This window comes from Apodemus sylvaticus, chromosome 17 (assembly GCF_947179515.1).
Source record: "Apodemus sylvaticus chromosome 17, mApoSyl1.1, whole genome shotgun sequence".
NCBI classification, from domain to species: Eukaryota; Metazoa; Chordata; class Mammalia; order Rodentia; family Muridae; genus Apodemus; species Apodemus sylvaticus.
In genome coordinates this window covers 69507982-69534089 of record NC_067488.1, presented here as the reverse complement: position 1 = coordinate 69534089, position 26108 = coordinate 69507982, and the positions used below count along the sequence as shown (strand labels likewise).

The window sequence follows — 26108 nt, the reverse complement described above, 5'->3', positions numbered from 1 at the left end:
AGGGGGCACAAATGTAGGCTCAGCAGGAGATTCTGTGGCCCTAAGTACAGAAAGGCAGTTTATGAGGGAAAGGGCATGGCCCCTTAACCCTTCACACCGGCCCAGTAGGAGAGTCCAGGATTGGGGATCAAGAGAGATCTGGAGTGGCAATCCAGGCATTGAGCTGTAGCCACCTGCTAGGCAAGCCAACAGCAAAGGCAGCCATGAGGCATCCCTGGCCTCTGACACCGGCTCACTCATATTTGAAGGCAACAAAATAGGCAGAGAAGTACAAAAGCAAAAATACTGTTTATTCACACGCTACGGCAGTACGGGCAGTACACCCCACCCTCCTTCCCAGTTTTCAGTGGGCAGTGAGCCGCATGCTGGGAGACTGTTGGGATGTCACCCAGCAGGCGGGAAAGGAGTCCCGGGCATAGGAAGGTGACTGGATTTTCAAGAACGCGAACACTTCAGGTGTTCTCATTCCAAACTCACGCGCGCGTGTTCACGGTTCATGTGACCAGTTTCTTCTGTGGACTTTGCTTGGGTGAAGTGCCATAGTGCAGGGCCGAAGGGCGCGGCTGATCAGCAGGGCCAGACAGAGTCTTGGCTTCCCGTCCACTTAAAACAAACCAACCACACAGTCGAAGTACTTCCTCCCATTCTCCCCTTTCCAGGGCAAAAGAGTGCAGGCTTATGTCCAAGAAGGTGCTTTTAAAATAAAACTGCTATTAACACTTTTTTAAAGAGTCTAATGCTCCCCAGAATAACAGAGACTGTAGATCAGTGGCTCAGTTTGGGGAGCAGGGGCAGAGTTCAAAGGCCAAGGCGAACCCCACTTTGGGTACACTTTATACACTTGCATCCCTTACTTGACAAGTCTGCAGACATCTGGGCTCCAGGACCATTCTTCAGAAAGACCGATGTGTCTTTCCAACACAGGAGAAAATGGTTCATTCTAGCCCAGCCTTGGGAAGACAGATTTAGACAAAGGATGGGGTGAGGACGCATGGCCAGGCTTAATTTAGACCAGCGGTTCATGATTTTATTTTTCCCGTTATGCGCAGAACAGATGGCATCCTCTCCCATGTCCACAGCACTGTGTACCTCCTGAGTGCAGGTTCTGAGCAGGAAAAGCTGCACATAATTTTCTCAGGTGTATCACCTGGATAAGGTTCAGGACTCTAAGCATCCCTACTGAAAGCTTTCTTACAGGGCCCCTCCTGATTCCCCATCTTACGGCAGCAGGCTGATAACCACATGACCTAGAAATGCTCTGGGAACATATTCTTGGGAGGCAGGGTCAGGGAAGCTGCCTGCTTGTCTCCTTATACCTGACAGACCAGGAATGCAGTGGTGTGTGTGTGTGTGTGTGTGTAATCAGCACACAACTGCCCTCTCTTCCTCTCAGTGTCAGAGCTACTAGGAGGTCCTCCGCACTGGCACTGCAGGACCTAAGAGGGACTAGCAGTCATCAGGAAATGGAACAGAGTTCAGGAGAGGAAGCTGGGCCCTGGTGTCTCTGCACTGGGACCAGTGGAGATGGCATCGTGTCCTTGTTTGAGAGTCATTCCCTCAAGGTAGATCATGTGATGTCGACATCAGCCAGAGAGCAGGCTCTGTAAGGCTATGGGGTGGACAAGAGCCAGGCCCAGGGGCATTTGACTGCAATCCCAACACTTGGGAGGAAGAGACAGGAGGATCAAGTCATCTTCAACTCCAAGTTTGAGGTTAGCCCTGGGCTAAGTGTGATCCTATCTCAAGACAAAAAAAAAAAAAGCCAACAAGCAAGAATCCCAAAAGTAGTGAGATAGCCGATGCCTGCAGCTTGTAAAGGGGCTATCCAAGCAAACGCCTCAGCCCTTTCCTGACAGTTTGAAACCAAATACTAGTATCTCCTCAGTGCTGCAAACTGTCTCTCCCATTGAGCTACAGTCCCCAGCCAATGCACAGAAGTGAAAAGTCTGGCCAGTCTCTCTGTGGCTGGAAGCTGCTTGGTGGCTTGGATGTTATGCCAGGCCCCAGATTGCCATCACCTACCAAGGGAAGCCCTGACCTGGGCACTGTTGGCTCAGAGGTGGTGCAGATAGGGGGTTGCTCACACACACACTTGGTCTACAACTGGACAAAGTGAGGTCTTTGGAGACCTCCAAGACTTAAAGTTACAAACAAAACCAGAGTTGAGTCAGCCTGGACAAGACTTCAAAATAAGAACTTCCCGGACAATCATCCCTCTGGATACTGTCCCCCACGTCAGTCCCTTGCTGTCTGGCTTATGGTTCAATTTGCTCCTCAGAAGATATCTCAGGCCTGGACTGAGATGGGTATGGGCACAGAGAGGGAGAAAGTCGGAATCCGTGCTCCCTGCCACTGCCTGCGTAAGTGGGCAGTGGACATTTTCCCACACTTTAGCATGCTCTAATGTTAGAAGACAGCCACACATTTAGATTAGATTAAAATCTGGGTGGATGGCCTTGTTTACTTTATAAATTCCGAACCTGCCACAGACCTAAGACTCTCCAGGATGGGAGAGTTCACTCTTGCTTCCTTCCCACTTGGTTTGCAGAAGAGAACATTCTGACTTAGCACAAACCTAGCACCAGCAGGACCCAGGGAAAGACCTCGTGTAACTCCGGACCTCAGGCATCCGACCCCTCCACGTCACTTTGGGAACCTTCTGCCCTCGAGGCAGACAGCGGGTCTGAGCAGCACACCACACTCCCCTGGATCCCATCTCCTCAGTCCTTTAAGGGGTTCAGTGTGCCATATACAGAGTAAGGGAGGCAGGGTGCGGGTGCAGTCCCACCAGGTGGGTTTCCACATGGGCACAACCACAGAGGAACAAGGGGATGGGTAAAGGGTGCCACCCAAAACAAGAGCTACTACACAGTTGTTCCCAGGAGTTGCTACAGCCCTGTCCCAAACACAGAGCCTTTCTGGTTCACGACCAGAACTCACCCTTCAGAAACCACCTTGGCAAAGTGCTTTTCTAAGGACCCCACAAACCCCCTCCTCCTTCCACATGCCCAGCCCAGAGCCTAGGGCTCTCATGCAGCCCCTTGGCCTCCCCAGGGTTGACATCTGTGGGCAGAAGAGGCAGGCATTGACACACATGCACAGGTGGAGTCTCACAACTTAGGGCAAGCACAGCTTCACTTGGTGCAGCCACTGCAGTGGACGCCAGCTGCCTGCTGTGGGAAGAGCACAAAGTGCGGGAACACTGAGCCCTAAGGGATCTGAAAGACATTCAGCTTGCTGGTGTTCTTGAGTGTCTGGCGTCGATTACAGAACCAGACCCTCACCACCTCCCGGTCATAGTTGAGCTCCTTGGCGATCTCGGTGATCTCCTGGCCGGTGGGCAGGGGGTTTTTCTCAAAGTAGGCGTTGAGAGCCTCTATGGCCTGCGGTGTGAAGGATGTACGCCGCTTGCGTTTCTTGGAGGGCTCACCGCCCACAAACTCCATCAGGTTCTGCTGGCCTTCCTGGTTCCGGAGCTCCGCCTCCATCAACCACTTTTCCAAAACCGGCTTCAGCTTCTGGGCACTCTTGGGTGTGATGTCCAACTTCTCAAACCTGGGGAAGGGACAGAGGTGTGTAGCTGTCTCTTCAGTCCATCTCCCACTCCCACGGGGACAAGCAGTACTCACAGGGCAGTTCTCTGCCTACTCCGTGTCCCCGGCCTCCTGGCCCTTCAAAGCCTAGATTCCTCAGACTTTATATATCCCAAGCCTCAAGAGAGAGACTACACCGCAGCCTCCCCTAGGCAGGAAAATGATAAGTGTGTGCTAACTGTTCAGGAACCCCCAAATGGCTGGAAGTCCTTTAAAGAGTCACCCCGATGGCCCTCTAGCGATGAGGACCACTCTCCTCTCTCTCTGCTTCATGGCAGCAACAACAAAAAAGACCCACTGCTCCTTTGGGCCGGGCCGAGCTGGCAGGCATGGGAGGCAAGGCAGCCAGGAGCACACTGGGGTCCTGACCAGCACAGGGCCAAGACAGGCCAATGTACTAAGTGATACCCCCTTTTCCTGCTAAGCTTCTTCAATGGCCTTAGGACCAGGGCTCTCTCACAAGAACATCTAAATACTCAGGATTGGGGTCTGAGCTTCAGGAGGCCGGGTCAGTCCTTGGCTACTCCAAGTGTCTGTGCCCTCCCTGGGACAGTCTTCCTTATGTGGCGGGAAGCAGCACAGAACACGGGGAACTGGATGCCTGGATTCCCACCAGAGCCATCGGCGCTGTGAAGCAGATCCTGGCGTCATCCTGGGATAACCACGCTTACCTGCAAATGGCCGATTGGCTGTAGGCTGGCCCTTCTGTCGCCGTTAGAGCCTGGCCTACCTGGGTCTGCGTCAGACCCAGGGAGAGCCGCCGGATCTTAAAATTCTTGGCAAACTCCCGGATCTCTTCTAGGTTGATCCCGTCCTCTTCCAGACTTGGAGTGTGCGGCTCTAGGCCAGAGGGAGGGGCCAGGGAGAAGTGTGAAGATGAGGGTGTACTGGTACAGCAAAGGGAACTAGGGCACTTAACAAAAGAACCCCACAGCCTGAAGGAATGGGCCTGGAACTCCCACTGAAGCCGTCTGTTTTCAAATCCCCTTAGGTCTAACTGCTGACCCTGTCCCAGGATGCTCTGGTCTAACTGCCGACCCTGTCCCAGGATGCTCTGGTCTAACTGCCGACCCTGTCCCAGGATGCTCTGGTCTAACTGCTGACCCTGTCTCAGGATGCTCTGGTCTAACTGCTGACCCTGTCTCAGGATGCTCTGGTCTAACTGCCGACCCTGTCCTAGGCTCCTTGCTCCGGTCCCAGCCAGACACACCTGTCTGCCCTCTATATTCCTTAGAACTGGGTTAGAGGCTACACTGAGCCAGGCAGTGGCACAGCCAAGCAGCCCCCACCTCCACTGTGCTCACAGCCAACTCAACCGGAAAGGGGATACGAAAGTCATGTCTTGGTAGAGGCTCTGTGGGTAAAGACACTTGCCACTGAGCCTGAGGACCTGAGTTCTATCCCCGGGAGCCCCACACACACACTGTAGATACCCATGCCCCACCCCTGGCTCCCAGACAAATAAATAAACATTAAAGAAAATAAAACTCTCATCTTTCCACTTTTGAGCCTCTACCTTTTGGACACCAGAAATCTGTGGTTATGTTTGAGCAAAGTCTCACTAGGCTGTCCTGCAACTCCAGGGCTCAAAGACTCTCCTCTTGTCTCAGCCTCCTGAGTAGCTGGGACCACAGAGGTATCGGGTTTCCCAGATCCACATTTCTAAGTGGCTTACTTGATACCAACTGACTGACGGTCGGGGTCTCTGAGCAGGTGATTGGGATGGGAGCTGAGGCTGATGGTTTGAGTGCTGGGGCCGGGCTGGTGAGGATGACAGCCGGCTGGGGCACGGCTTGTGTTGGCTGGATTGGCTGCACCTACAAGAAAAGACACAAGCGTTACCCCTGCCTAACTCAGGGGTCAGACTCCCTGGTGAAGCAGCACCAGGGCAGAAGTGGACATGAAATTCTTACCTACCCAGGCATTTCCACCTGTGCTCATCAAAAAGCAAATTTTTAAGTATCTATTCATACCCACAATAAATGGGCTTTGATCTCTCTGTGTCTAAGGCTGACCTTAAATCTATAATCTTCCTGCCTGGACCTCCCAAATGTTAGGATTACAGGTATATATCACCACACTTATCATGATCCTTGTTTTTTTCTCTCATGTGTCTGTGCTGTATGTGCACACACGTGCATGTGTGTGGATACACACGTGCATTTGCAAGGGTGGGACCCTGAGCCTGAAAGAGAGGACTCCATGTTATTCACCGAAGCTGAGTATCTCAGTGGGGCCCAGCGCTCACTGATGTGGCTGGCTTGGCTAGCAGCCTGCTTCTGGGATTCTGTCTGTCCCTTCCAAGTGCTGGAATTAGAGATGGGCTAGCACACGCACCCAATATTTACCTGGATACTAGGACTGCGAACTGCAGTCCTCACATACACACAAGCACCTGCACCACTCACCCATTCCCCCAGCCCAATTTTTACTTTTTATATGACCCATAACATAATGTTCACTTAAGTTATACATCTTACTTACGGTCAGGAGAAAACTACACATACCTGAAATTAGCATTATTAGTATGATTTGAAAACAAAAACAGCTGGGTGTGATAACACACCTTTAATCCCAGCACTTCGGAGACAGAGGCAGGTGGATTCCTGGGAGTTCTAGGCCAGCCTGCTCTACACACAGCAAGTCCCAGGAAAGCCAGAGCTACACAGAGAGACCCTGTCTCAAAATAAAACCCCAATAGATCTAGGTAAGACCCAAGGGTGCGCTGAGCTGAGTTCCTGGATGACCTTTAGGCCTGTGATTGTCTAATTTCTCTTTAAGAAATGCAGATTTTGTTCCTGGATTTTCTGTTCCCTGCATTCTGCCTCCTGCTAGCTCTCAAACCTTAGCCCCCAGGTCATCAGCCTTAGTCTTTCTCTAGAATGCCCAAAGCTGAGGGAACAGCACAGCAATGGTGCCCTCAGCATGTACGAGACCCCAGACATCAGAGAACAAAAGGGAAACTGTAAGCAGCTGACTTAACCAAACACAAGAGTCCACGCTTCACCGCAGCAGAGCCTTGATTCCACCGAGTCAGGGGTTTCCAAGATACACACCAACCAGCCATGGAAACCTCAGCAGCAACTCCCTTATAACAACAGTCAACCACCACAAGCTAATTTGCCAGGCAGTGGTGGCGCACGCCTTTAATCCCAGCACTTGGGAGGCAGAGGCAGGCAGATTTCTGAGTTTGAGGCCAGTCTAGTCTATAGAGTGAGTTCTGGGACAGCCAGGGCTATACAGAGAAACCCTGAAAAAAAAAAAAAGCTAATTGTATACCCACATGTCAGCTCTGTGGTGTCACATTCGTAAACATCTAAATTAAGGGTTTTGTTGTTTTTAGACAGGATCCCATAACCCAGGCTGAAAATGAACTCCCTATATAGCCCAGGCTGAGATTACAGACATGCACTATACTTTAGTGGGAATTTCTATAACCCCTATCTTAAAGATGAGGTTAGGGCTTATTTAAAAGTTTCTTGGAAGCCACATATTAGACAATCACATGCCTAAATGACACCCCGGAGCTCAGTGCATCCTTGCATCTCGCTTAGATCTATTGGAGAATCCCGGCCCTGGTGAGCCTCGCGTGACATTCCGACTCACAAGTCGGAGAACCACGTTCAGTACGCCATGCTTGCCGGGGTTCCCAGAGACAACACACACTACATCCGGCTGATTCTCTCTCTCTCTCTCTCTGAAGCTATCCTGACCTCCGGTCTGTCACCAGCATCATGTGTGGGGTACTGCAGCCCCTTTATACACAACTCCTCTGTAGTCTTTCAGATGCTGACTTGTGATCATCGGCAACACTAAGTACCTAAGGCTAGTAAGCACATCTCAGTCCTCTTGCATCCTCATCACTCAGAATATAAACAGCACCCAAAATCTCTTCTAGAACATGAACCAACAGACATCCCAGTGTCTCGTGTGTGGCAGCGGGGTACAGAATTCACCACCCAGGACTTTTCTAGCATTCATTCACCCCGCGGATGCCCGAGCCCAATCTGCTTTGCTCACTGTCTCTGACCTCTGTGGCACGGCACATGTATGTGGTGTGTGGTGGGCTGAGAACGGTGCCCTTTCCCTGGGCAGGGCACATGTGCACTCACAGAAGCCTTCTTCGGGGGAGCGGGGAACACACCGCACTTTTGAGAGGTAGCAGTGTGACAGACAGGGTCTCCTTCCCATGCCCACCCACACCCCGAGTGCTGGTACCTCACTCTTAGCAGGGGACTCCGGTGTGTTTGGCTTCCTGACAGCCACAGGTTGAGGCAGGGGGCTGCTGGCTAGGGTTGCAATCACCTGGCCCTGGGCATTCAACAGGAGCTGGGGAGTCACGGCTTGGACCTGCAGGCTCTGCGCTGGTGCTGGTGTGGCCACGCTAGCTGAGTTCACTACCCACGGGAGTGCTCCAATAACCTGGGAGAGATGAGGCACGGACCCCGAGTATGAAGGGAGCACCCAGGACCACCCCCAAATCCCCACAGTTGCAGGCAAAGAGGCTGACTTGCAGAAACTGCTTACGTCTTCTGGCTTCCGCCTCCTCGGTAAAGGGCTCACACCTAAGGGCTTCCTTTCTTTACCGTCCCTGAGCTGTGGTGGAGCAGGCAAAGGCTTTTTGCGTATCAGCTCTTTGCTGCTCTGCCCCTGTTTAGCTATGTGGTTTAATATTTCTGAATTCCGGGGCTGGAGAGATGGCTCAGCAGGTAAGACTGCAATTCTAGGTCCTGAGTTCAAATCCCAGCAACCACATATAGTGGCTCACAACCATCCATGTGAGATCTGACGCCCTCTTCTGGTGTGTCTGAAGACAGCTACAGTGTACTTTCATATAATAATAAATAAATCTTTGGTCCTGAACGAGGGGGGCCGGAGTGAGCAAAGGTCCTGAGTTCAATTCCCAGCAACCACAGGATGGCTCACAACCATCTGTACAGCTACAGTGTACTCATATACATAACATAAATAAATAAATCTTTAAAAAATATTTCTGAATTCCACTCTTCTGTCCCATAAAACAAAGGACCCCCTGGTAGATTTGTCCTCAAAACAAAGTGGGCTGATGCATGAGAGAGAGACATGCCCACATTGGGCGATCCGTGAATTAAATCCCACAATTAGAATTAGCACTCAGGGTAGAGGGTCGGCTCAACCCCAACCTGGCCTTCACATCAGTGGGAAGCCACCACCAGAAGCTACAAGCAGCAGCCTGACACCCTGAGTTTTCTATGCCGTGACCCTTAAGCCAAGTCCTAGCCCCTTCCTCACCCACCGGCTGCCCTACAACCCCAGCCCTTGGTCCCAAACTTGACCACTTGCCTGCCCCTGAGCATTGGTGAGGATCTGACTGCTGATCCCGGGCATGCTGGGAATGGTGTTGGTAATAACCGGAGCTGTAGTGAGGGAGCCCAGGATCTGTGTCTGTCCTCCGAGGGAGGCTGCACTGATCTGTGGGTGGAGGAAAAGCCTTGCTCAGAGGCCAAGAGGCAAGAAAGAGCAGAGGGAGGGAAGAGGGCTGAGGGTACTGGGTGGTGACGGTGGGCTGCAGGCTCTAGTCCACTGGCTACTCAAGACTAGGGAGACAAGTACAGGGGGACAGCAGCGAAGTGGAGCACAGTCGAAGGGAAAGGGAGCACAGTCGCAGGGAAGGGAGCACAGTCTCAGGAAAGGGAGCACGGTCGCAGGGAAGGAAGCACAGTCGCAGGGAAGGGGAGCACAGTAGAAGGGAAGGGGAGCACAGTCGCAGGGAACAGGAGCACAATCGCAGGGAGGGGAGCAGTCACAAGGAAGGGGAGCACAGTTGCAGGGAAGGGGAGTACTGTCGCAGAGCAGTGACTCCTACTAATCTTACTAGGTCTGAGACTAGAGGGCCAGGCTAGAGGGACAAATGTTCTAGTCAGGCCTGAATTCTCCACTCCATGCCACACCAGATAGACGCCAGCATGAAGCTGTGAACCTCAGGCAGTTTACAAGTCTGCAGCCCCCGTATGTCCCTCCCCAAGGCCAGTCCAGTGATTCTGGTTTGGAGTTTCCCGAGCCGTCACTTGCTCTAGTCTGGGTAAAACAGACTGAGAGGCGTAAGGAGACCTCCGTGGGAGCCCATCTTTGCTGGCATGTCGGGAAGGGCTGTGTTCGAGGAGCTGGTCCTCCACCGTGGGGGACGTTCCACCCTTAGCCCAAGCTTTGGTCCATCCCTCATCAGCCCTGGGTGAGGGAGGCAGCTTACGATCCCTGGGCTAAACGCGAAGCCTGCAGGCTGGACGGTGATCTGCGGGTTGGCGTCCACTGGCTTGGGGGTGGGGGCAGCAACGGTGGCAGCTGCAGCGGTGGGTTGTGGGAGGATGGTAGGCGTGGTCTGTAGCAGCGGCTGGGTCTGGAACAGCTGCTGGGACTGAACTGGGGTCCGGGGCTGGGCGGGCGAGGAGGCCTGGACTGGTGGGGCAGCTTGTACAGGTGTCGGGAGGGCGGTGTTCAGCACGGCAGCTGCTACGGAGCAAGGCAGAGAGACAGAGGTGCTCAAGCGCCTAGCCACGACGCCGCACAGTTCCAGTCCAAGGGATCTGGCACGGGGCAGCTGCAATTCCCTTGATTCTCGAAGGGCTGGCACATGCAACATCTCTCATTCCCTCCCTCCCTTGGGTCAGTAGACGTGTTGAATCTTCTTGCAGTCTTTCTTGCTGGTCATGGGGTAGATACTGTTGAGGGGGAGGGGCAGTCTCAGGCAAGCTGGCTGACGGAAGGCAGGCCTCCTGGCCAGCCTGGTATCCTGGCCTAGAGTCCAGGGGCAGTGCAGCGGCTCTGTGGCTGGGTGCCTCTGACACTGAAGCCAGAATCCAGATTGTTTCCCCGGGGTGAGCAGTGAGTTCTGAGTCCAACATGGTAAATAACCACACAGGGTTTGCAGCATAGGGTGGTGGGGGCCTGGTGCAGTCCTGGGGAGAGTTGCAGTTACCTTGGAGACCAGCTAAAGGTGGCTTGAAAGTTCCCCCCATGGGAGAGGCCGCGGTCAGTCCGGGGAGGGCAGCCACAGTTGCTGTAGGGATTGTCCACACGGCCAGCCCCTGCTGCCCAGCCACTTGACCTGTAATACCGATGGGGATAAGAAGAGGTTGAGTAACAGCCCCTGCTGGGACCATAACTCCTGTCAGAACTGTGGCTAAGCTTTCCTGAGTCAAGACCTGCAAGAGCAAACAAGATTTCAAAAAGAAAAGAAAAAATAAAAGAAAAAAAAATCAACATCCACAGACAGCGCAAACGAGGGGTCTCTCGGACCCAGCTGAGTTCAAGCAAGCATCTGAGGGCACTGGGGCATAGGCCAGCGGCGAGCAAAGAGGCCCAGCAGAAGGCCTAACCCTGCAGGGGCCCAGACCACACTATGCCACGTGCAGAGAACTTGCCCAGGAAAATGCCCAGGCCTGGCTCCAGGGCAGAGCAGGGTCCCCAGGCCTAGATATACACATATGATATATATGTACACACATGTATATATGTGTGTATGTATATATATGTACAACCTCCTCAGTCTGTTTAATGTCGTGTGTGTGTGTGTGTGTGTGTGTGTGTGTGTGTGTGTGTTTTCAGAGCTGACCATTTGGTATGTTCACTGTTTTGTGGTCAGGGACCAGGGACCCGAGGCTGCAGCCAAGTGGTGAAGGGTCCACAAAGGCCTCTAAGAAGCTCTAGTGGAGGGCGCCCTTGACCAGAACAGATCAGCACGTGGAACAGAGGTCAAGCGGGCCCTGCCGGCCTCTGGGATTCTAGGGGCAGCTTTTCATTGGCTGGGCAGTTTTATAACTTAACTGAAGACTATTCATCCATTAACTTTTCAAGGCATTAACCTGTGCGCAGGAGGGGCTGACAAGGCATGTACTCATTACACCGTTTGATAAGCACAAATCCTCTCACGAAAGAGTCAACGCCGGTCCTGACAGGACCCAAGGAAACTGCCCAGCAAATGCACACCCTCTTTTCTGATGGGCCTGCTCTGGGACAGGGGTAACCTAGAGGGACCTAGCAAGGCAGGCCCCTCCCTCAAGCCACAGCCTCATGCGTTCCCAGACCCCATGCCTCATGCATCTCCCTGCTTGCTCCTGCCCACTGCCCTCCGTCCAGCTCCCCTGTGTGGTCCTTACCTGGGGGGCAGCTTGTACGGCCAGCGGCGTCAGGGTCTGTGAGGCCTGAGGCTGGCTTGGGGCTTGGCTGAAGGTGGCAATGGCCGGGGCGGGACTCGGAGGGATTCCAGGCAGCGACTTCCCTTCACACGGACAGAGGGAAAGAAGAACGAGAGTGAGCCTGCTGCGAATGAAGGTGGCCATGCTGTCCTCCTGCAAGTAGCCTAGGAAGAGCGGGCGGCCTTCCCTGGCCACGGCAGCTTCCAAGTGTGGCTAGTAGTGACTGGGAATCTGGGTAGCCCTGGGCCAGACCCACAAGGTCTCTCTTTCCACACTGAGTGGAAGGAAGTGTAGGTCTCTGCAAAGGTGGCTCCTGGCTCATCACTGCCTGGTTCTGTAGGACACTGTGGTCTGTGCGTAGCAGCCACAGAGCTGAAAGCAAATGCCTGTGAGGGAGGAGGAGCTGTCAGGGCGGAGAGGCTAGAGCTGACAGAAAGAGGCAGCTACCCTTCCACTTCCTCTTCCTCCCCCTCCTCTTTCTCTTCTTCTTCTGATTTATTTATTTTATGTATATGAACACACTGTAGCTGTCTTCAGACACACCAGAAAGGGCTTCAGATCCCATTACATATGGTTGTGATCCACCCCGTGTTGCTGGGATTTGAACTCAGGACCTCTGAAAGAGCAGTTGGTGCTCTTAACCTCTGAGCCATCTCTCAAGCCTCAACCAAACTGTTCTTTACCCCACATTCAAGCCATGTTTTTAGAAGCTTGGGGAAGGGGCAGGTCCTGCAAGTGCAAACCCCCTGAAAACCGGGCATGTCACTGTCACAGTGCAGGGTCACAGGAGCTGCACAGGAGCTGCACAGGCCACTCAGCTTTTCCCCACTACGCCGAGAAGACTGAAGTGAAGACGGGCGGTTTTTACCGGCTTCCAAAAGAAACATTTGTGAACCGCAACCTTTCACCTCCTCTTGCTTGCTCAATTCAGGAACTGGGTGCCCTGCCAGGAAACCACATCACGGCCACAGAACAGCAAGACAAAACCTATAATTTTATAAGCCAGACAATAACAGGAATCTAAGGCTAGGGGTACAGCATGATGGTAGACTGCTTGCCTGGTTCAATCCCCAGCACTCCAGGACAGACAGACGACAGATGATAGATAGATACATAAATAAGCAACATAGATTGATAGATAAATGATAGATAAATAAATAGATGTAGATAAATAAGTAGATGATAGATGCACAGATAAAGACAAATACATAGCTAAATAAATATAAATAAATAAATTAATAAATAAATAATAGAACCTAGCTGTCGGGTGGTGAATGTTGGACACATCGGTGGCTTCTGGATCCAGGCCTGAGTCAGAGTGTGAGGAACAGACAGCAATAGTCATCAATCAGTCGATCTCTCTTCCTCTTACCCTCCCCCATTCCCCATCTCAAAGCTCCTTTGTAAAACAGTACTCAGCAGAGTGGGCGGCATTGAGTTAGACCTTAAGAGTTCTGTCTAATGTTTTGTTTGTTTGTTGTTTTGTTTTGAGACAAGGGTTCTCTGTGTAGCCCTGGCTGCCCTGAAATGTGCTCTGTAGACCAGGGTGGCCTCGAACTCACAGAGATCCTCCTTCCTTTGCCTCCCGAGTGCTGGGATCAAAGGCGTGCGGCACCATGTCCAGCCTCCGTTTATGCTTTTCTTGTGTTTGGGGGATTTTGTTTTTGGATCAACTTAACCTAAACCTATAGTTAAGTTCCCAGAACTTAATAAGACCCAGAATGTTGAAAGAACTAAAGACACACACTGACACGTGCCTTACAAACTCAAAAGCCACGCATCTGGTTTCTCTTCTCTGTGGAGGGAGACATATTGGTAACTGCTGGGGAAAACCAGAGACAGGCCGGATGTTCTGAATATAGGAAAACTGGAAAGAATTTTGTTGGACAAAATATAATGAAATATAAGAACATAGGAATGTGGGGTTGCCAAAATGGCCCAGCAGGTAAGAGTTCTTGCTGACTAGCTGGACGACTGAGTACAGTCCCCAGAACTACATGGAAGCAGGGAGAACCAGCCTTATATGTTCTCTGGCCTCCACGTGTGTGTATGCCGTGCTTGTGTACGTGTGCGTGGACACACATAAATAACAAATCATCCTGTGGAAAGAAGCCCAGGAAACGGGTAGAAGCTCACCAGCTAGGGAAGCGGAACACTTGCTTTAAGAGGTCCTCGTGCCAAACTAGGAGGATAGGCACAGTGTGTGTCACATCCCTAGTCCCAGCATACAGGAGGCCCAGGAGAGAGAATAGAGAATTCAAAACGAGTTCAAAACCAGCCTGGGCTACGTACTACCCAGTAAGACAAAACCGTGCTTGGGGGCACGCTGGGACTGATAGTGCACACCTGTGAGCCCACTGCTGGACTTCTCTATCTCCAAAGAACAAAGCTTAACAAAGTAGAAAACACACAGGGTCCTGCAGACCGCTTGACAGAAAGGCAGCACATCCCAGAAGCACCAGCAGGAACCTAGTTTCCCCACTGAGTTAATTAGCTAGCTTTTGTTTTCTCCTGTTGAGATGAGGATAGAGGGGGATGGGGGGGGGGTTCTCCCTCTGTAGCCCAGGCTGGTTTTGAACTTAGGCTAGCCTTGAATGGTTGCAGGCTATTTGATCACACTATGAGATTGTATTATTTGGAAAAGAAAAAAGAAAAACTGCAGTGTGGCTCAGCTGTAGCTTTCTGTTTATTGTAGAAAGGGTTAAATAAAGTCAACCACAGGTCAACAGGTGGGACAAGTTAACAGTAAACTTAGAAAAACCACAGAGAGTGAGAGGAAGTCAGGAGGATGGATAGAGAGACACGCGGGGAGCAGAAAAGAGGGACATTCACATTGAGAGTTTTGAGCTAGAGAGGGAGAACTTCCTTTTCCTTTTGGGATGCCAGCAGTGGAGGAAGGTCAGCTGGGTGCGTTCTCTGCCTCTCTGAGCTAGCAGGCTTTCTCCACAGCATCTGGTGCCTGAGTTTCCATTGATAAAAACGAAGGACTGAGATTTTGTTTAAAAACAGCATTAAATCCTCAGCAGCCCTCTTGCCTAGGTCCTGCCTAGTGCCCGAAGGTCGGGGATCCCAAGTGTGGGCCACTCACCTGTCCAAGGGCTGGGATCCCAGGTGTCGGACACACCCCTGTCCAAGGACGGGGATCCCAGGTGGGGACCACACACCTGTCCAAGGGCTGGAATCCCAGGTGTGGGCCATGCACCTGGTTCCACTTTTATCACTGTGCTGTTCCTTTGACTTGCTCAAAGCCCTGGTTGCCTCCACCTTCCACTGGCTGGGATTGCAGTGGTGTCTGAACCCAGTTATGTGTGGTGGAGGGGACTAACCCTAACCTCAGGCCCTTCTCAGTGTTTTCCCTGGCTGAACGGGGGCAACCCTTTAAAACCAATTCCTCCTCCTCCTTTTCCTCCTCTCTCTCTTTTCTCTCTCTCCCTCCCTCCTTCCTACATCCCTTCCTTCCTTCCTTCCTTCCTTCCTTCCTTCCTTCCTTCCTTCCTTCCTTCCTTTATTGAGACAGGGTTTCTCTGTGTAGCCCTGGCTGTCCTGGAACTCACTCCATAGACCAGGCTGGCCTGGAACTCAGAGCTCTTTCTGCCTCTGTCTCCTGAGTGCTGGGATTAAAGGTGTGCACCACCATGCCCAGTTCATCTCTTCTTATTAACAATATGTTTTTTTTAATTCCTATGTAATAATTTCCTTCTGTATCTGCAGGCATTTTTCTTCTGAGACACCCTGTCACTCCATCCCACGTTGTCCTGGAACTCACCAGCTAGCCCAAGCAGGTCTCAGACTCAGCTCAATCTCTGCTTCAGCAGCCTCTGTGCTGCATTAAGCCATGTGCCACAGCACTCAGCTTCAACAACTAACTTTTCTTCAAATGAATTTAAGTGGACTATACAACAGCAACAACAACAACAACAATGCAAACATATTAAAATAAGTACTGTTGATGAGATTAAAAAAAATTTTTTTGAGAGTGGCCAAAATCAGAAGCAAATGTGCAAGACTACATCAGTACAGAATATAGGCACAGCAAGGGGCGGAGGGTGGCTGAGCAGTGGGGAGAACTGACTGCATTTGTAAAGGACCCACACAAAAGCCGCTCACAGCACCGTAACTCCAGCTCCAAGAGCTCTGACATTTCTCTCTGACCCCAGAAGGTTTCAGGCACACATGCATATGTGCAGGCAAAACACCCACACACGGAAATAAATCTAAGAAGATAATAGGCTGGGCTGGAGAGATGGCTCAGAGGTTAAGAGCACTGACTGCTCTTCCAGGGTCCTGAGTTCAAATCCCAGCAACCACATGGTAGCTCACAACCATCCATAATGCGATCTGACTCCCTCTTCTGGTGTGTCTGAAGACAGCTACAGTGTACTTACATATAATAAATAAATCTTTGGGCCAGAGTGAGCAGGGATTCGGTAAACCGGAGCGAGTGGGCTGACCTGAGCAAGCAGAGGTCCTAAATTCAGTTCCCAGCATCCACATGAAGGTTCACAACCTTCTGTACAGCTACAGTGTACTCATATACACAAAATAAATCTTTTTAAAAAAATGCTTTTTTTCCCCTCAAAAGAGAGACTAGTAGTGGCCGGGCCGTGGTGGTACACGTCTGTAATCCCAGAACTTGGGAGGCAGAGGCAGGCGGATTTCTGAGTTCAAGGCCAGCCTGGTCTACAGAGTGAGTTCCAGGACAGCCAGGGCTACACAGAGACAACCCTGTCTGGAAAGAGAGAGAGAGAGAGAGAGAGAGAGAGAGAGAGAGAGAGAGAGAGAGAGAGAGAGAGAGAGAGAGAGAGAGACTAGTAGTGATGTCCTGGGCTCGCAAAAACTTGCCTGTGACGTCCAGTCTATAGAAGGACAAGGAACAGAAGGACCAGCTGTTGGTCACAACATCAGTGACCACATTCCCCAACAGAGAGACTTCTTTTTACAGTGGGTGGCAGCTAGTTCAGACACTCACAACCATGGAAGGGTGGAGAGTGACAAAGCTTAGGGAATGTCTCAAAAGAGGCATATCCGTATCACTGCTTGAAGGCTTAGGGAATGTCTCAAAAGAGGAAGCTGGAAGAATGTAAAAGCCAGAGACTGTGGGCAGGGCTGTGAAATGATGTTTTCTGGATCTGACACAGCTGTTGCATTTAGGGCCTAACAGAGCTATTGTTACTTGCACAAGATCTACACAAGGTGAGGCCTGTTGCCATTATGTCATGCATGTGCAAGGGGTTTGTGGGGCCTGGCCCCTTACTAAGGAACTATGACCTGTTGGTACTGGGCAGTCACTTTCTTCAGTGGGATTGCCTCTGGTAAATTGTCCACATCCTAGAAACTAATCCTTCACTCACACTCATTATGCAAGCAACCACAGTTAAACTTAGTAGGTTTAAAAAAAACAAAAGAAGGGCTGGAGCGATGGCTCAGCGGTTAAGAGCACTGACTGCTCTTCCAGAGGTCCTGAGTTCAATTCCCAGCAACCACACGGTGGCTCACAACCATCCGTAATGGGATCTGACGCCCTCTTCTGGTGTGTCTGAAGACATTGACAGTGTTCTCACATACATACATATAATAAGTGAGTAAATCTTTAAAAAAAAAAAAAAGAAAAATTTTAAAAAGTGTTTTTAAAAAAAAAACAAAAGAGGGCTGGAGAGATGGCTCAGCGGGTAAGAGCACCAACTCTTCTTCCAAAGGTCATGAGTTCAAATCCCAGCATCCACATGGTGGCTCACAACCATCCATAAAGAGATCTGACACCCTCTTCTGGCTGTCTGAAGACAGCTACAGTGTACTTACATATAATAAATAAATAAATTTAAAAAAAAACAAAAACAAAAAAAAAACAAAAGAAAACACAGCCAAGTAGCCAGAGGCTTGCTGAAAAGGGAGTTCAGTCTGTCATGGACCTGGGTGAGACCACAAGAAAACACAATTCCAGATACAACAGGGGCAGGGTATTCCTGGAAACTGGCCAGAGTTATGGCCAGAGGCCACGTGGGCAGAAGGACAAGACCCTGATGCCACCTGGGCCCAGTAGCAGATTAAAACAATAGCCTCATACCAGTTGTCTCTGCAGAATGGTCCAGGTCACAGGAGCCAGCTTCACCGGCAGGTCCGCTGGCTTCGGTGGGGCCTCCACTCTGGGAGCCACCAGCTGCCACATTCTCCAGGCCTTTGCCCTCCTCCTCAGCTGGGAGCTGGGCGTCCACTCCAACTTCCAATACTCGGATGGTCTCGTGGCCTGACATCACAATGACCTGCAAAGCAGAGGACGGCTGCAGTGAGGGGAAGGGGCCCACACCTCTGCTGGGAATGACTCAGAGAGAAATGGGGTGCTCTGTGAGACTGACAGAACCTCAGCAAGGCTACTGTCCCTGATTTCCAGCAAGGAGCTGTAAGAAGAAGGTAGCTCAGAGGCAGAAAGAAAAACCACCCACTAGGAGGTGTTTCTGTTTGTCCCCTGTCTCCTAACTAGCTCAGGAAGTGGGAAAGGGTTCATTCGGCAAGTTTGTGAGAGCATCTGCTCAGCTGCCGAGATATTAGTACTACTCATAACAAGATGGAGACCCAGCAGAAGTCCTAGGGTCCTAATATCCCTAGAGACCAAGTGGAGGCTCCCCAGGGGGAGAGTGTGGGAAGTGCATGCTCTGTAGTGCTGAGCACCTTGAGATTGTATTCTTGATGTGTGTGTGTGTATGTGTGTGTGTGTGTGTGCATGTGCGAGTGCACATGTGTGCGCGCACACACACATGCGCACACCAGCCACAGTGCTCTGTGGGGTTCAAAGGCAGCTGTCATGGACTTGTTCCCTTCTGCCTTGCTGAGGTGGGGTCTCTCCCTCCTGCCAGGCAGTGGCCCCTTCAGCTTCCAGATGCTCTCTGAGCTCGGGGCAGGAAGGCCAAGATGCCGACACACAGCAGTGTGTGTGGGCTCTGAGGATCTGAGGCTCCCATTGTCTTACACCCCAAGTGATTTTACCCATGGATCCATCTCTCCAGCCCTTGAGAAACTTAAACTCGGGATACGAGGATTTCCCTGCATCTCAAGAAGTCAATCAATAAAGTGCCGGTTCTCCTGCCTCACCCTGGCCTGTTCCTGACCCTGTGGGCTGTCCATTACAGACATTCTTAAAGACCAGTGTGCCCTCCGTGAGCCCTGCTCAAACTGCTGCACTAAGATCTTTATACAGTCGCTTAAATGTGCCATCCTGGCCCTTAAGAATCCTAGGTGAGGGCTGGAGAGATGGCTCAGTGGTTAAGAGCACTGGCTGCTCTTCCAGAGGTCCTGAGTTCAAATCCCAGCAACCACATGGTGGCTCACAACCATCTGTAATGGGATTTGATGCCCTCTTCTGATGTGTGTCTGAAGACAGCTGAAATAAATAAATCTTTAAAAAAAAATCATTGTTCTTCCCATGGGACTGTAAACCCCTTCAGCTCCTCTGGACCACCCTCTACATCCAGGCTCAATAGATACTCAAACAAAGGGAAATCCAAGTGGGGGAGATGGGACTGAGTTGAGTGGAGGGGCATATACATGGAGGCAGGGGGTGGGAGGAGGGGTAGAGGGTCATTGGGGAGGGGAGAAATTGGGAAAGGTTTTACCATTGGCTATGTAAATGAAGATGATATTCAATATAAATAAATAAATAAATAAATAAATAAATAAATAAATAAATAAAAGACTTTAAAATATTACCAAAAAAAAAAAAAAAAAAGAATCCCAGGCAAATTCCACAGGTGAAAGGTTTTGTGTCAGCTTCCTTGCCACAGTAAGAAGTGGCTGCAGTCATTGACTATACTAGAGAAGGCGGCAGGGAAAATCATGGAGAAGAGTGAGCATGTACCAAAGTGTGATCCTTGGGCAGACCTTGACCTGTGAGGGACTCCACTCTGATTACATTTCAAGGATGCTGGTCTGTTTTTAAGGAGTAAACAGGGGGCTGGAGAGATGGCTCAGTGGTTAAGAGCACTGACTGCTCTTCCAAAGATCCTGAGTTCAATTCCCAGCAACCACATGGTGGCTCACAACCATCTGTAATGAGATCTGATGCCCTCTTCTGGTGTGTCTGAAGACAACTACAGTGTAATATATATATATATATATATATCATACATATATGATATATCTTTGACAAATAAATAAAATCTTTTAAAAAAAGAGTAAACAGCCATTTCATAAAACATAGAAAGTATATAGAAGCATTAAAAAAAACTAAATCACATATTCAAACACTTATTAGTATTTGTGTATTTTAATAGGTTCTTTTTTAGATCTTACTTTTTATTTTATGTGTATGAGTTTTTTGCCTGCATGCATATATTTTGTACACACACCATGTGCATATAGTGTCCTCAGAGGCAGGAAGAAGACCTCGGACCCTAACCCTGTTGCAACTTAAAAATCCCAAACTTGGGCTGGAGAGATGACTCAGCAGTTAAGAGCACTGACTGCTCTTCTGAAGGTCCTGAGTTCAAATCCCAGCAGCCACATGGTGGCTCACAACCGTCTGTAATGAGATCTGACGCTGTTGCCCTCTTCTGGTGTGTCTGGAGACAGCTACAGTGTACTTACATATAATAATAAAGAAATCATTGGGCTGAGTGGGCAGGGCCTGAGCAAGCAAGACTGGAGAGAGCAGAGGTCCTAAGTTCAATTCCCAGCAACCACATGATGGCTCACAGCCATCTGTACAGCCACAGTGTACTCATATACATAAAATAAATAAATCTTTAAAGAAGAGGAGGAGAAAGCAGCAGCAGCAGAGGAGGAGGAGGAAGAGGAAGAAGAAGAGGAAGAAGAAGAAGAGGAGGAGGAGGAAGAGGAAGAAGTAGTAGTAGTAGTAGTAGTGGTGGTATAAGAAGGTTGACTATTAAAAAAAAATCCCAAACTCAACCCCTGAGTCCCTAGCTGACACTTGCTCTGGACAGGTGGACTGGGATGACCATAAACTTTAATAAGAGACAAATGAGGCCCTATTATGTCTGCCTCCCTTGGCCACACCACACCTCAGTCAGGACCCTCACCAGCCCCACTTCTTACCCCAGAAGATACCTGCTCATTGACAGTCAGAGATGAGTCGGATCCAGCTCCAGGATCCATGGTCACTGCAGGGTGGGGGCGGGTGCCAACCCACACCTAGTGCCTCCTGGGTAGGAGGGGTAGAAAAGCACAGGCTGATGTGACAGGATGCGATGTTCAGACTCTCTAGAGAAGTCAGAAATGTCAGAATGTCAGGAGGGCAGAGGGCCAGGCTCTCCCAAGAGCACAGGGAAAGGGAAAGCAAGAGTCTAAGACTGTCAGACTCCCACCCTAGCTGGGCAGTGGCGGTGCACACCTTTCATCCTAGTACTCAGGAGCCAGAGGAGGGTGGATCTCTGTAAATTCAAGGCCAGCCTGGTCTACAGAGCTAGTTCTAGACAGCCAGACTACACAGAGAAACCCTGCTTTGCGGGGGTTTGGGGGAGGACAGGGGAAAGACTCTTCTGTTAACATCCCAGAACACTCTACCCATGTTTTGGATGGCAAGGGGAAAAGAGGAGCAGATATCCATCACTAGGAGTTCCTCCCCTCCACTCTGTCCAGTGGGTGACAGCAACCCAGCAAAACCCAAGGTGAAACTAATGAACACCCAGCAGCACCCCGGGCAAAGGGAGAGGGGTATTGTGGGTCTCAGTGTTTCCCTGGGCTGGTTTCCTGAAGAGCAGCGGAGACAGAATCACACTCTGTCATCTTTAGGAGCTATTCCTAAAACTCCCGCTTCCTAGACTGCTTCTTCCAAGTTCCCCTGGAACCTCTGATTCCATGGTGGGTTCCACAGAGCCATCCTCTCCAAAGCAGTGGTTCAAGGGCCACGGTGGCCTGTGCACAGGAGGGAGTATGTTCCCAGTGGGCCATGGCCTGCCCGGTGCAGTAAGCAAGAGTGGGTGAACCCTGTGTAAAAACGGGCTTTCCCACTGGAGCCGTTATAAAAAGGAAGGAAGGGAGGAAGGGAGGATGGATGGGAGGGAGGAAGGAAAAAACAAAGGAAAAAGACCACCAGGTTAGACGTTTGTGTAAAAGGACACTAATTGACATTCAGTTTGGGTACCTGACGAGTGTTTATGTAATACATATTACTCAGCCCTCTACTCTGGGAGAATGGGGCTTACTGTTACTATGTCACGGCTGAGGAAACCCAGGACACTGTCCTATGTCCCTAACTTAATTTTTTCTTTTTCTCCTGTAAGAATTTCATTTTGTTTTTGGCATTATGAGGACTAGGTCCAAAGCTCTTGAGCATGCTGGTCAAGTGTTGTACACAGAGCTCTAGCCCCAGCCCCACGACCCCTTTTAAATATAGGCAGAACTCTGCTGTGGTCTGATGTTTGTACCCTCTCCATTCCTACGTTAGAGTCCTGAGGTGGAGATGGAATCGGTGGGAGTCCCCCTCTCCAGGAGGGTTACAGCGGTGAGGGCAGAGTCTTCAGAGCGCAACAGCACTTGTCTTCAAAGAAGCAGGTGTTCCCTGGACAACTTTACCTCGGACTGTCCAGCTTGCAGCTGAACTTTTATTGTTTACCAGATACCCGATTTATGGTATTTTGATATAGCAGCCGCAACAAATATAAGTTCACACGATAGAGAACTCACCAGTTTAACCGTTTCATTATATGATGCATCTATTTACCATGCTGGAGAGAGAACTCTAGGCTCCACGTGTACTATGTATAGCCAGTGCTCACCACTGAGCCCCGTCCCTGACATACACTTTTATTTTTGAGAGAGACAGAGAGACAGAGAGACAGAGACAGAGACAGAGAGGGTCTCACTAGTTAGCCTTAGCCAGGAACTCAGTATGTAGACCAGGATAGTCTAGAACTTCAGAGAGTCACCTGCCTCTGCCTCTCCAGTGCTAGGATTAAAGGCCTGGGCTACCACTTTAATCATTTTAAAGTGTGTATCTCAGAGGGATGTTATACATTTACAATGTTGCCCAGCCATTAGCACTTCTAGCCCAAGAGCATTTCCAAGGACCAAAAAGGAAATTCTACATCCCCAGTACAAACTCTGCCGGCACTCCCCTTTCCAGCCTGGGAACTCCCTCACCTGTTTTCTCTGTGGATTTCCCTGCTTTGGAGTTTACAGGCAGGTGGGAGGGGCCCTGTGGCCGCTGGGAACAGAACCTGGGTCCTCAGCTAGAGAAGCAAGGGCCCTCAAAGATTGGGCCACACCCCAGCCCCCATGGTAACATTTTTCTGACAGGGTTTCTCCTTGTGACTAGGTTTAGTCATGTGATCACTATACTCCTGTGCCACTATAATTGATATGCTTTGAACTGCTAATATTTATGCAAGATAGAGGTTCTCAACCCTCTCGATGCTGCAACCCTTTAACACAGTTTCTCACGCTGTGGTGAACCCCCCACAACCGTAAAATTATTCCATTGCTATTTCCTAACTCTAATTTTGTTATTGTTATGGATAATGATGCAAATATCTGATGTGACCCTTGTGAAAGGGCTTGACCCCTGTTCAAATGGATTGAGAAGCACTGATATCAAGCATTTTCAATAGGGCCTAACAGCAAACACTGTTTAAGTGTTACTATTGTTTTCGTTGATTTGTTTGTTGAGACAAAGTTGCAATGTATTCCAGGCTGGCCTGGAACTCCCAACACAGCTGAAAATGATTTCAAACTTCTTGTCCTCCTGTCTCCCGGGCCCAAGTGCTGAGGTTACAGGTACACACACTTAGCTGATGGGGCCCTGGGAATGGATGGGTGGGCACTATCCCAGTGCAGTTACAACCCCAGTCCTATTATTTCTATTATTTTAACTGAAATAAAGCTTGTATACACGATGTTTTAAAATCATAAAATGTTATGAAATGTGAAAGATTCCCATTATAATTTCATTTACTTGTTTATTTATGGCCCTGGGCATGGGAGCAGGTGCTCTCTGGTGGAGTCACTGCCCAAGTACTAAAGTTACGATGTCAAAATAAGTCTTGGGGAGGAATATGAGTTTATTCCAGTTTTGGTTTCCTTCTCCCTCCCTTCTCAGAGACAGGGTTTCTCTGTGTAGCCCTGGCTGTCCTGGAACTCACTCTGTAGACCAGGCTGGCCTTGAACTCCCAGAGATTCACCTGCCTCTGCCTCTCCAGTGCTGGAATGAAACCTGCACCATCACCCCTAGGTTTTTTGTTTTGTTTTGTTTTGTTTTTAACAGACAATTTTTTTCTTCTTGAAGCAGAGAACCCTTAGAAGACACATTTCTTTCCTTTCTTTTTTAAATTTTCACTTCTGGGGTTTGAGTTCGCCCTTGTGCATGCTAGGTAAGTACTGTACCATTGAGTACCACACATAACACTAACGGCTTCTAATTTGTGACAAGTATCTTGTCTTTAGTGTGTATGCATTTGCATGTGTGTGTGTGTGTGTGTGAGAGAGAGAGAGAGAGAGAGAGAGAGATTTAACTGATGAACAGATGAACAGATAAATGTAATGCTCTCTGTTCTGAGCTCCATCTCCAGATTCTTTTCTCCCATTCCTTTTTTGTTTTATTTTGTTCTGTTTGTTTTGATTTTGTTTGTTTCATTTTTTGAGGCAGGTGTTCTCTATATAGACCAGGCTGTCCTGGAACTCAGAGATCCACCTGCCTCTGCCTCCCTAGTGCTGGGATCAAAGGTGTGCACCACCACTGCCTGGCCGTTTTTCTTTCCCTCCTCCTCCTCCTTCTTTCTTCTTCTTCTTCCTCTTCTTCTTCTTCTTCTTCTTCTTCTTCTTCTTCTTCTTCTTCTTCTTCTTCTTCTTCTTCTTCTTCTTCTTCTTTTTTCTTTCTTCTTCTTCGTCGTCGTCTCCTCCTCCCTCTTCTCTTCCTCCTCCTCCTCCTCCCTCTTCTCTTCCTCCTCCTCCTCCTCCTTCCTCTCTCTCTCTCCTCTCTCCTCTCTCTCTCTCTCTCTCTCTCTCTCTCTCTCTCTCTGGCATTACCTGATCTGTAGATTTGTTTTTGTGTCTGTGATCTGGGCTTGCTCATCGCAGGACAGGTGGGGGTGGGGCTTTGTCTGACTGAGTATGGTACGGGTGCTCGCTGGCTGGTTTGGTTTTTTTTTTTTTTTAACCACAGAAGGAATGAATGTGGTTCTGCTTTACATATGTAAAGAGGTTCCCCTATCACAGAAATATCCTGAGCTAACTTCAATCAAAGTGGAATACACACCCAGCATGCCCTTTTGCAATGCTGGCTGTCTTAGATCACTGGTATGGAACTGGGGACCAACCTTCTATTTTGTGAGCAAGGAATTTGAAAGCTCAAACAGGCTGCATACAGTGTCTCTGTGTCTGCTAGGCGCTTCCTGTCTTTGGCCTAGTGGAGCTTCTGGACAGACTTTCATTTTCTCCTGCCCAGGCTCTGCGACTACTCTGTAAAGGTTTTGGGTTCCCATCCAAGCCCGAGGAGGCGATCTTAACGCTGAAGTGCCTTAGAAGCCACTCCGGAGATCCTCAGCCTTGCCAGGTGCAGATGTCCCGGGAGGAGATACTGGGCCCGTTTTATGACATTATTAATACTAATACCGTCATTAAATATTTATGAAGTGCTCACGCTCTGATCGACGGCGACCCTCCCACCATTCCCCCATCCTTCCAGCGACAGCGAGGTCTCTGCCCCCAGAGTCCCACCAGCCCTTTCTCCAGAGTAGTGGTGACAGGTCGCCAGGTCCCGGGATCCAGGGCTCTGCGTGCCTCTCCCCGACACCCCGCCCCTCTCCAGGACAGGGTGTCCACCCAGCGGTCGCCCCTCCACGAGTGTCCGCGGGGACCGGGAACCAGGGTGCGGCCTGGGGTCTGCGGCCCCAGGTGGGCAGAGCGCGACTGTCGACTCCCAGAGCACCAGCCTCCCGGGCCGCAGCCCGCCGCCCTGGCCCCGCGCCTTTTTCCTCTCTTTATCATAAATATATAAATTATGCTAATTACGGACATTGCATATTAACCAAATTCGAAACCTCCCCTGCCCGGCCCCCTCCCCCTCCGTGCAAAGCCCTCCCCGCCCCGGACCCCGCTACTCACCGGAGCCCGAAGCCCAGCCTCCCGCTCCCCGGCTGCCCAGCGGCCACCGGCTAGACACTCATCCTCCAGCCCGGGCCCGGGGCCGCGGCCCGGGCGGCCGCCCGCAGACAAAGAAGCCGGAGCGGCTCGGCCGGGCTCGCTCGGCCCGGAGCCACTCGGGACCCGCCGCCCCCTGGGCCCCCCGCCGGGGCTGGCAGAGCGGAGCGGCCGTGGGTTGCGGGCCACGCGCGGGCCGGGACGCCGGGGGCGGGGGCGGCCAGGTGCAGTCCCCTCCTCGCCCCCTCCTCCCTCC

General features: G+C 50.6%; 1 protein-coding gene across 8 annotated transcripts; it reads right to left on the bottom strand.

Annotated features, from left to right (window-relative positions):
* Nucleotides 1–269: 269 nt before the first annotated feature.
* On the bottom strand, nucleotides 270–26108 carry Pou6f1 (POU class 6 homeobox 1). Of its 8 annotated transcripts, none has more exons than XM_052160622.1 (11): nucleotides 25817–26108; nucleotides 20813–20977; nucleotides 17832–18027; nucleotides 11729–11850; nucleotides 10549–10774; nucleotides 9823–10082; nucleotides 8916–9044; nucleotides 7812–8015; nucleotides 5269–5410; nucleotides 4265–4433; nucleotides 270–3555 (listed from the first exon to the last, which is right to left on the bottom strand). In XM_052160622.1, exons 2-11 carry the CDS (start codon nucleotides 20870–20872, stop codon nucleotides 3210–3212), a joined length of 1854 nt encoding a protein of 617 aa, XP_052016582.1. In that variant the 5' UTR covers nucleotides 20873–20977; nucleotides 25817–26108; the 3' UTR covers nucleotides 270–3209. The 8 variants fall into 8 exon arrangements, with proteins under 8 accessions (XP_052016582.1, XP_052016583.1, XP_052016584.1 ...); XM_052160623.1 differs by having other exon boundaries at nucleotides 20813–20918; XM_052160624.1 differs by having other exon boundaries at nucleotides 20825–20977; nucleotides 25817–26107.

Excerpts from the sequence above, each read along its gene's own strand:
- Pou6f1 (XM_052160622.1), bottom strand. The coding sequence starts at position 20,872 with ATGGATCCTGGAGCTGGATCCGACTCATCTCTGACTGTCAATGAGCAG. Across the intron at positions 10,083-10,548 it reads ACCTTTAGCTGGTCTCCAAG|CAGCTGCCGTGCTGAACACC; the intron begins GTAACTGCAACT and ends CTTGCTCCGTAG. Across the intron at positions 5,411-7,811 it reads AGTCCCCTGCTAAGAGTGAG|GTGCAGCCAATCCAGCCAAC; the intron begins GTACCAGCACTC and ends CTTTTCTTGTAG.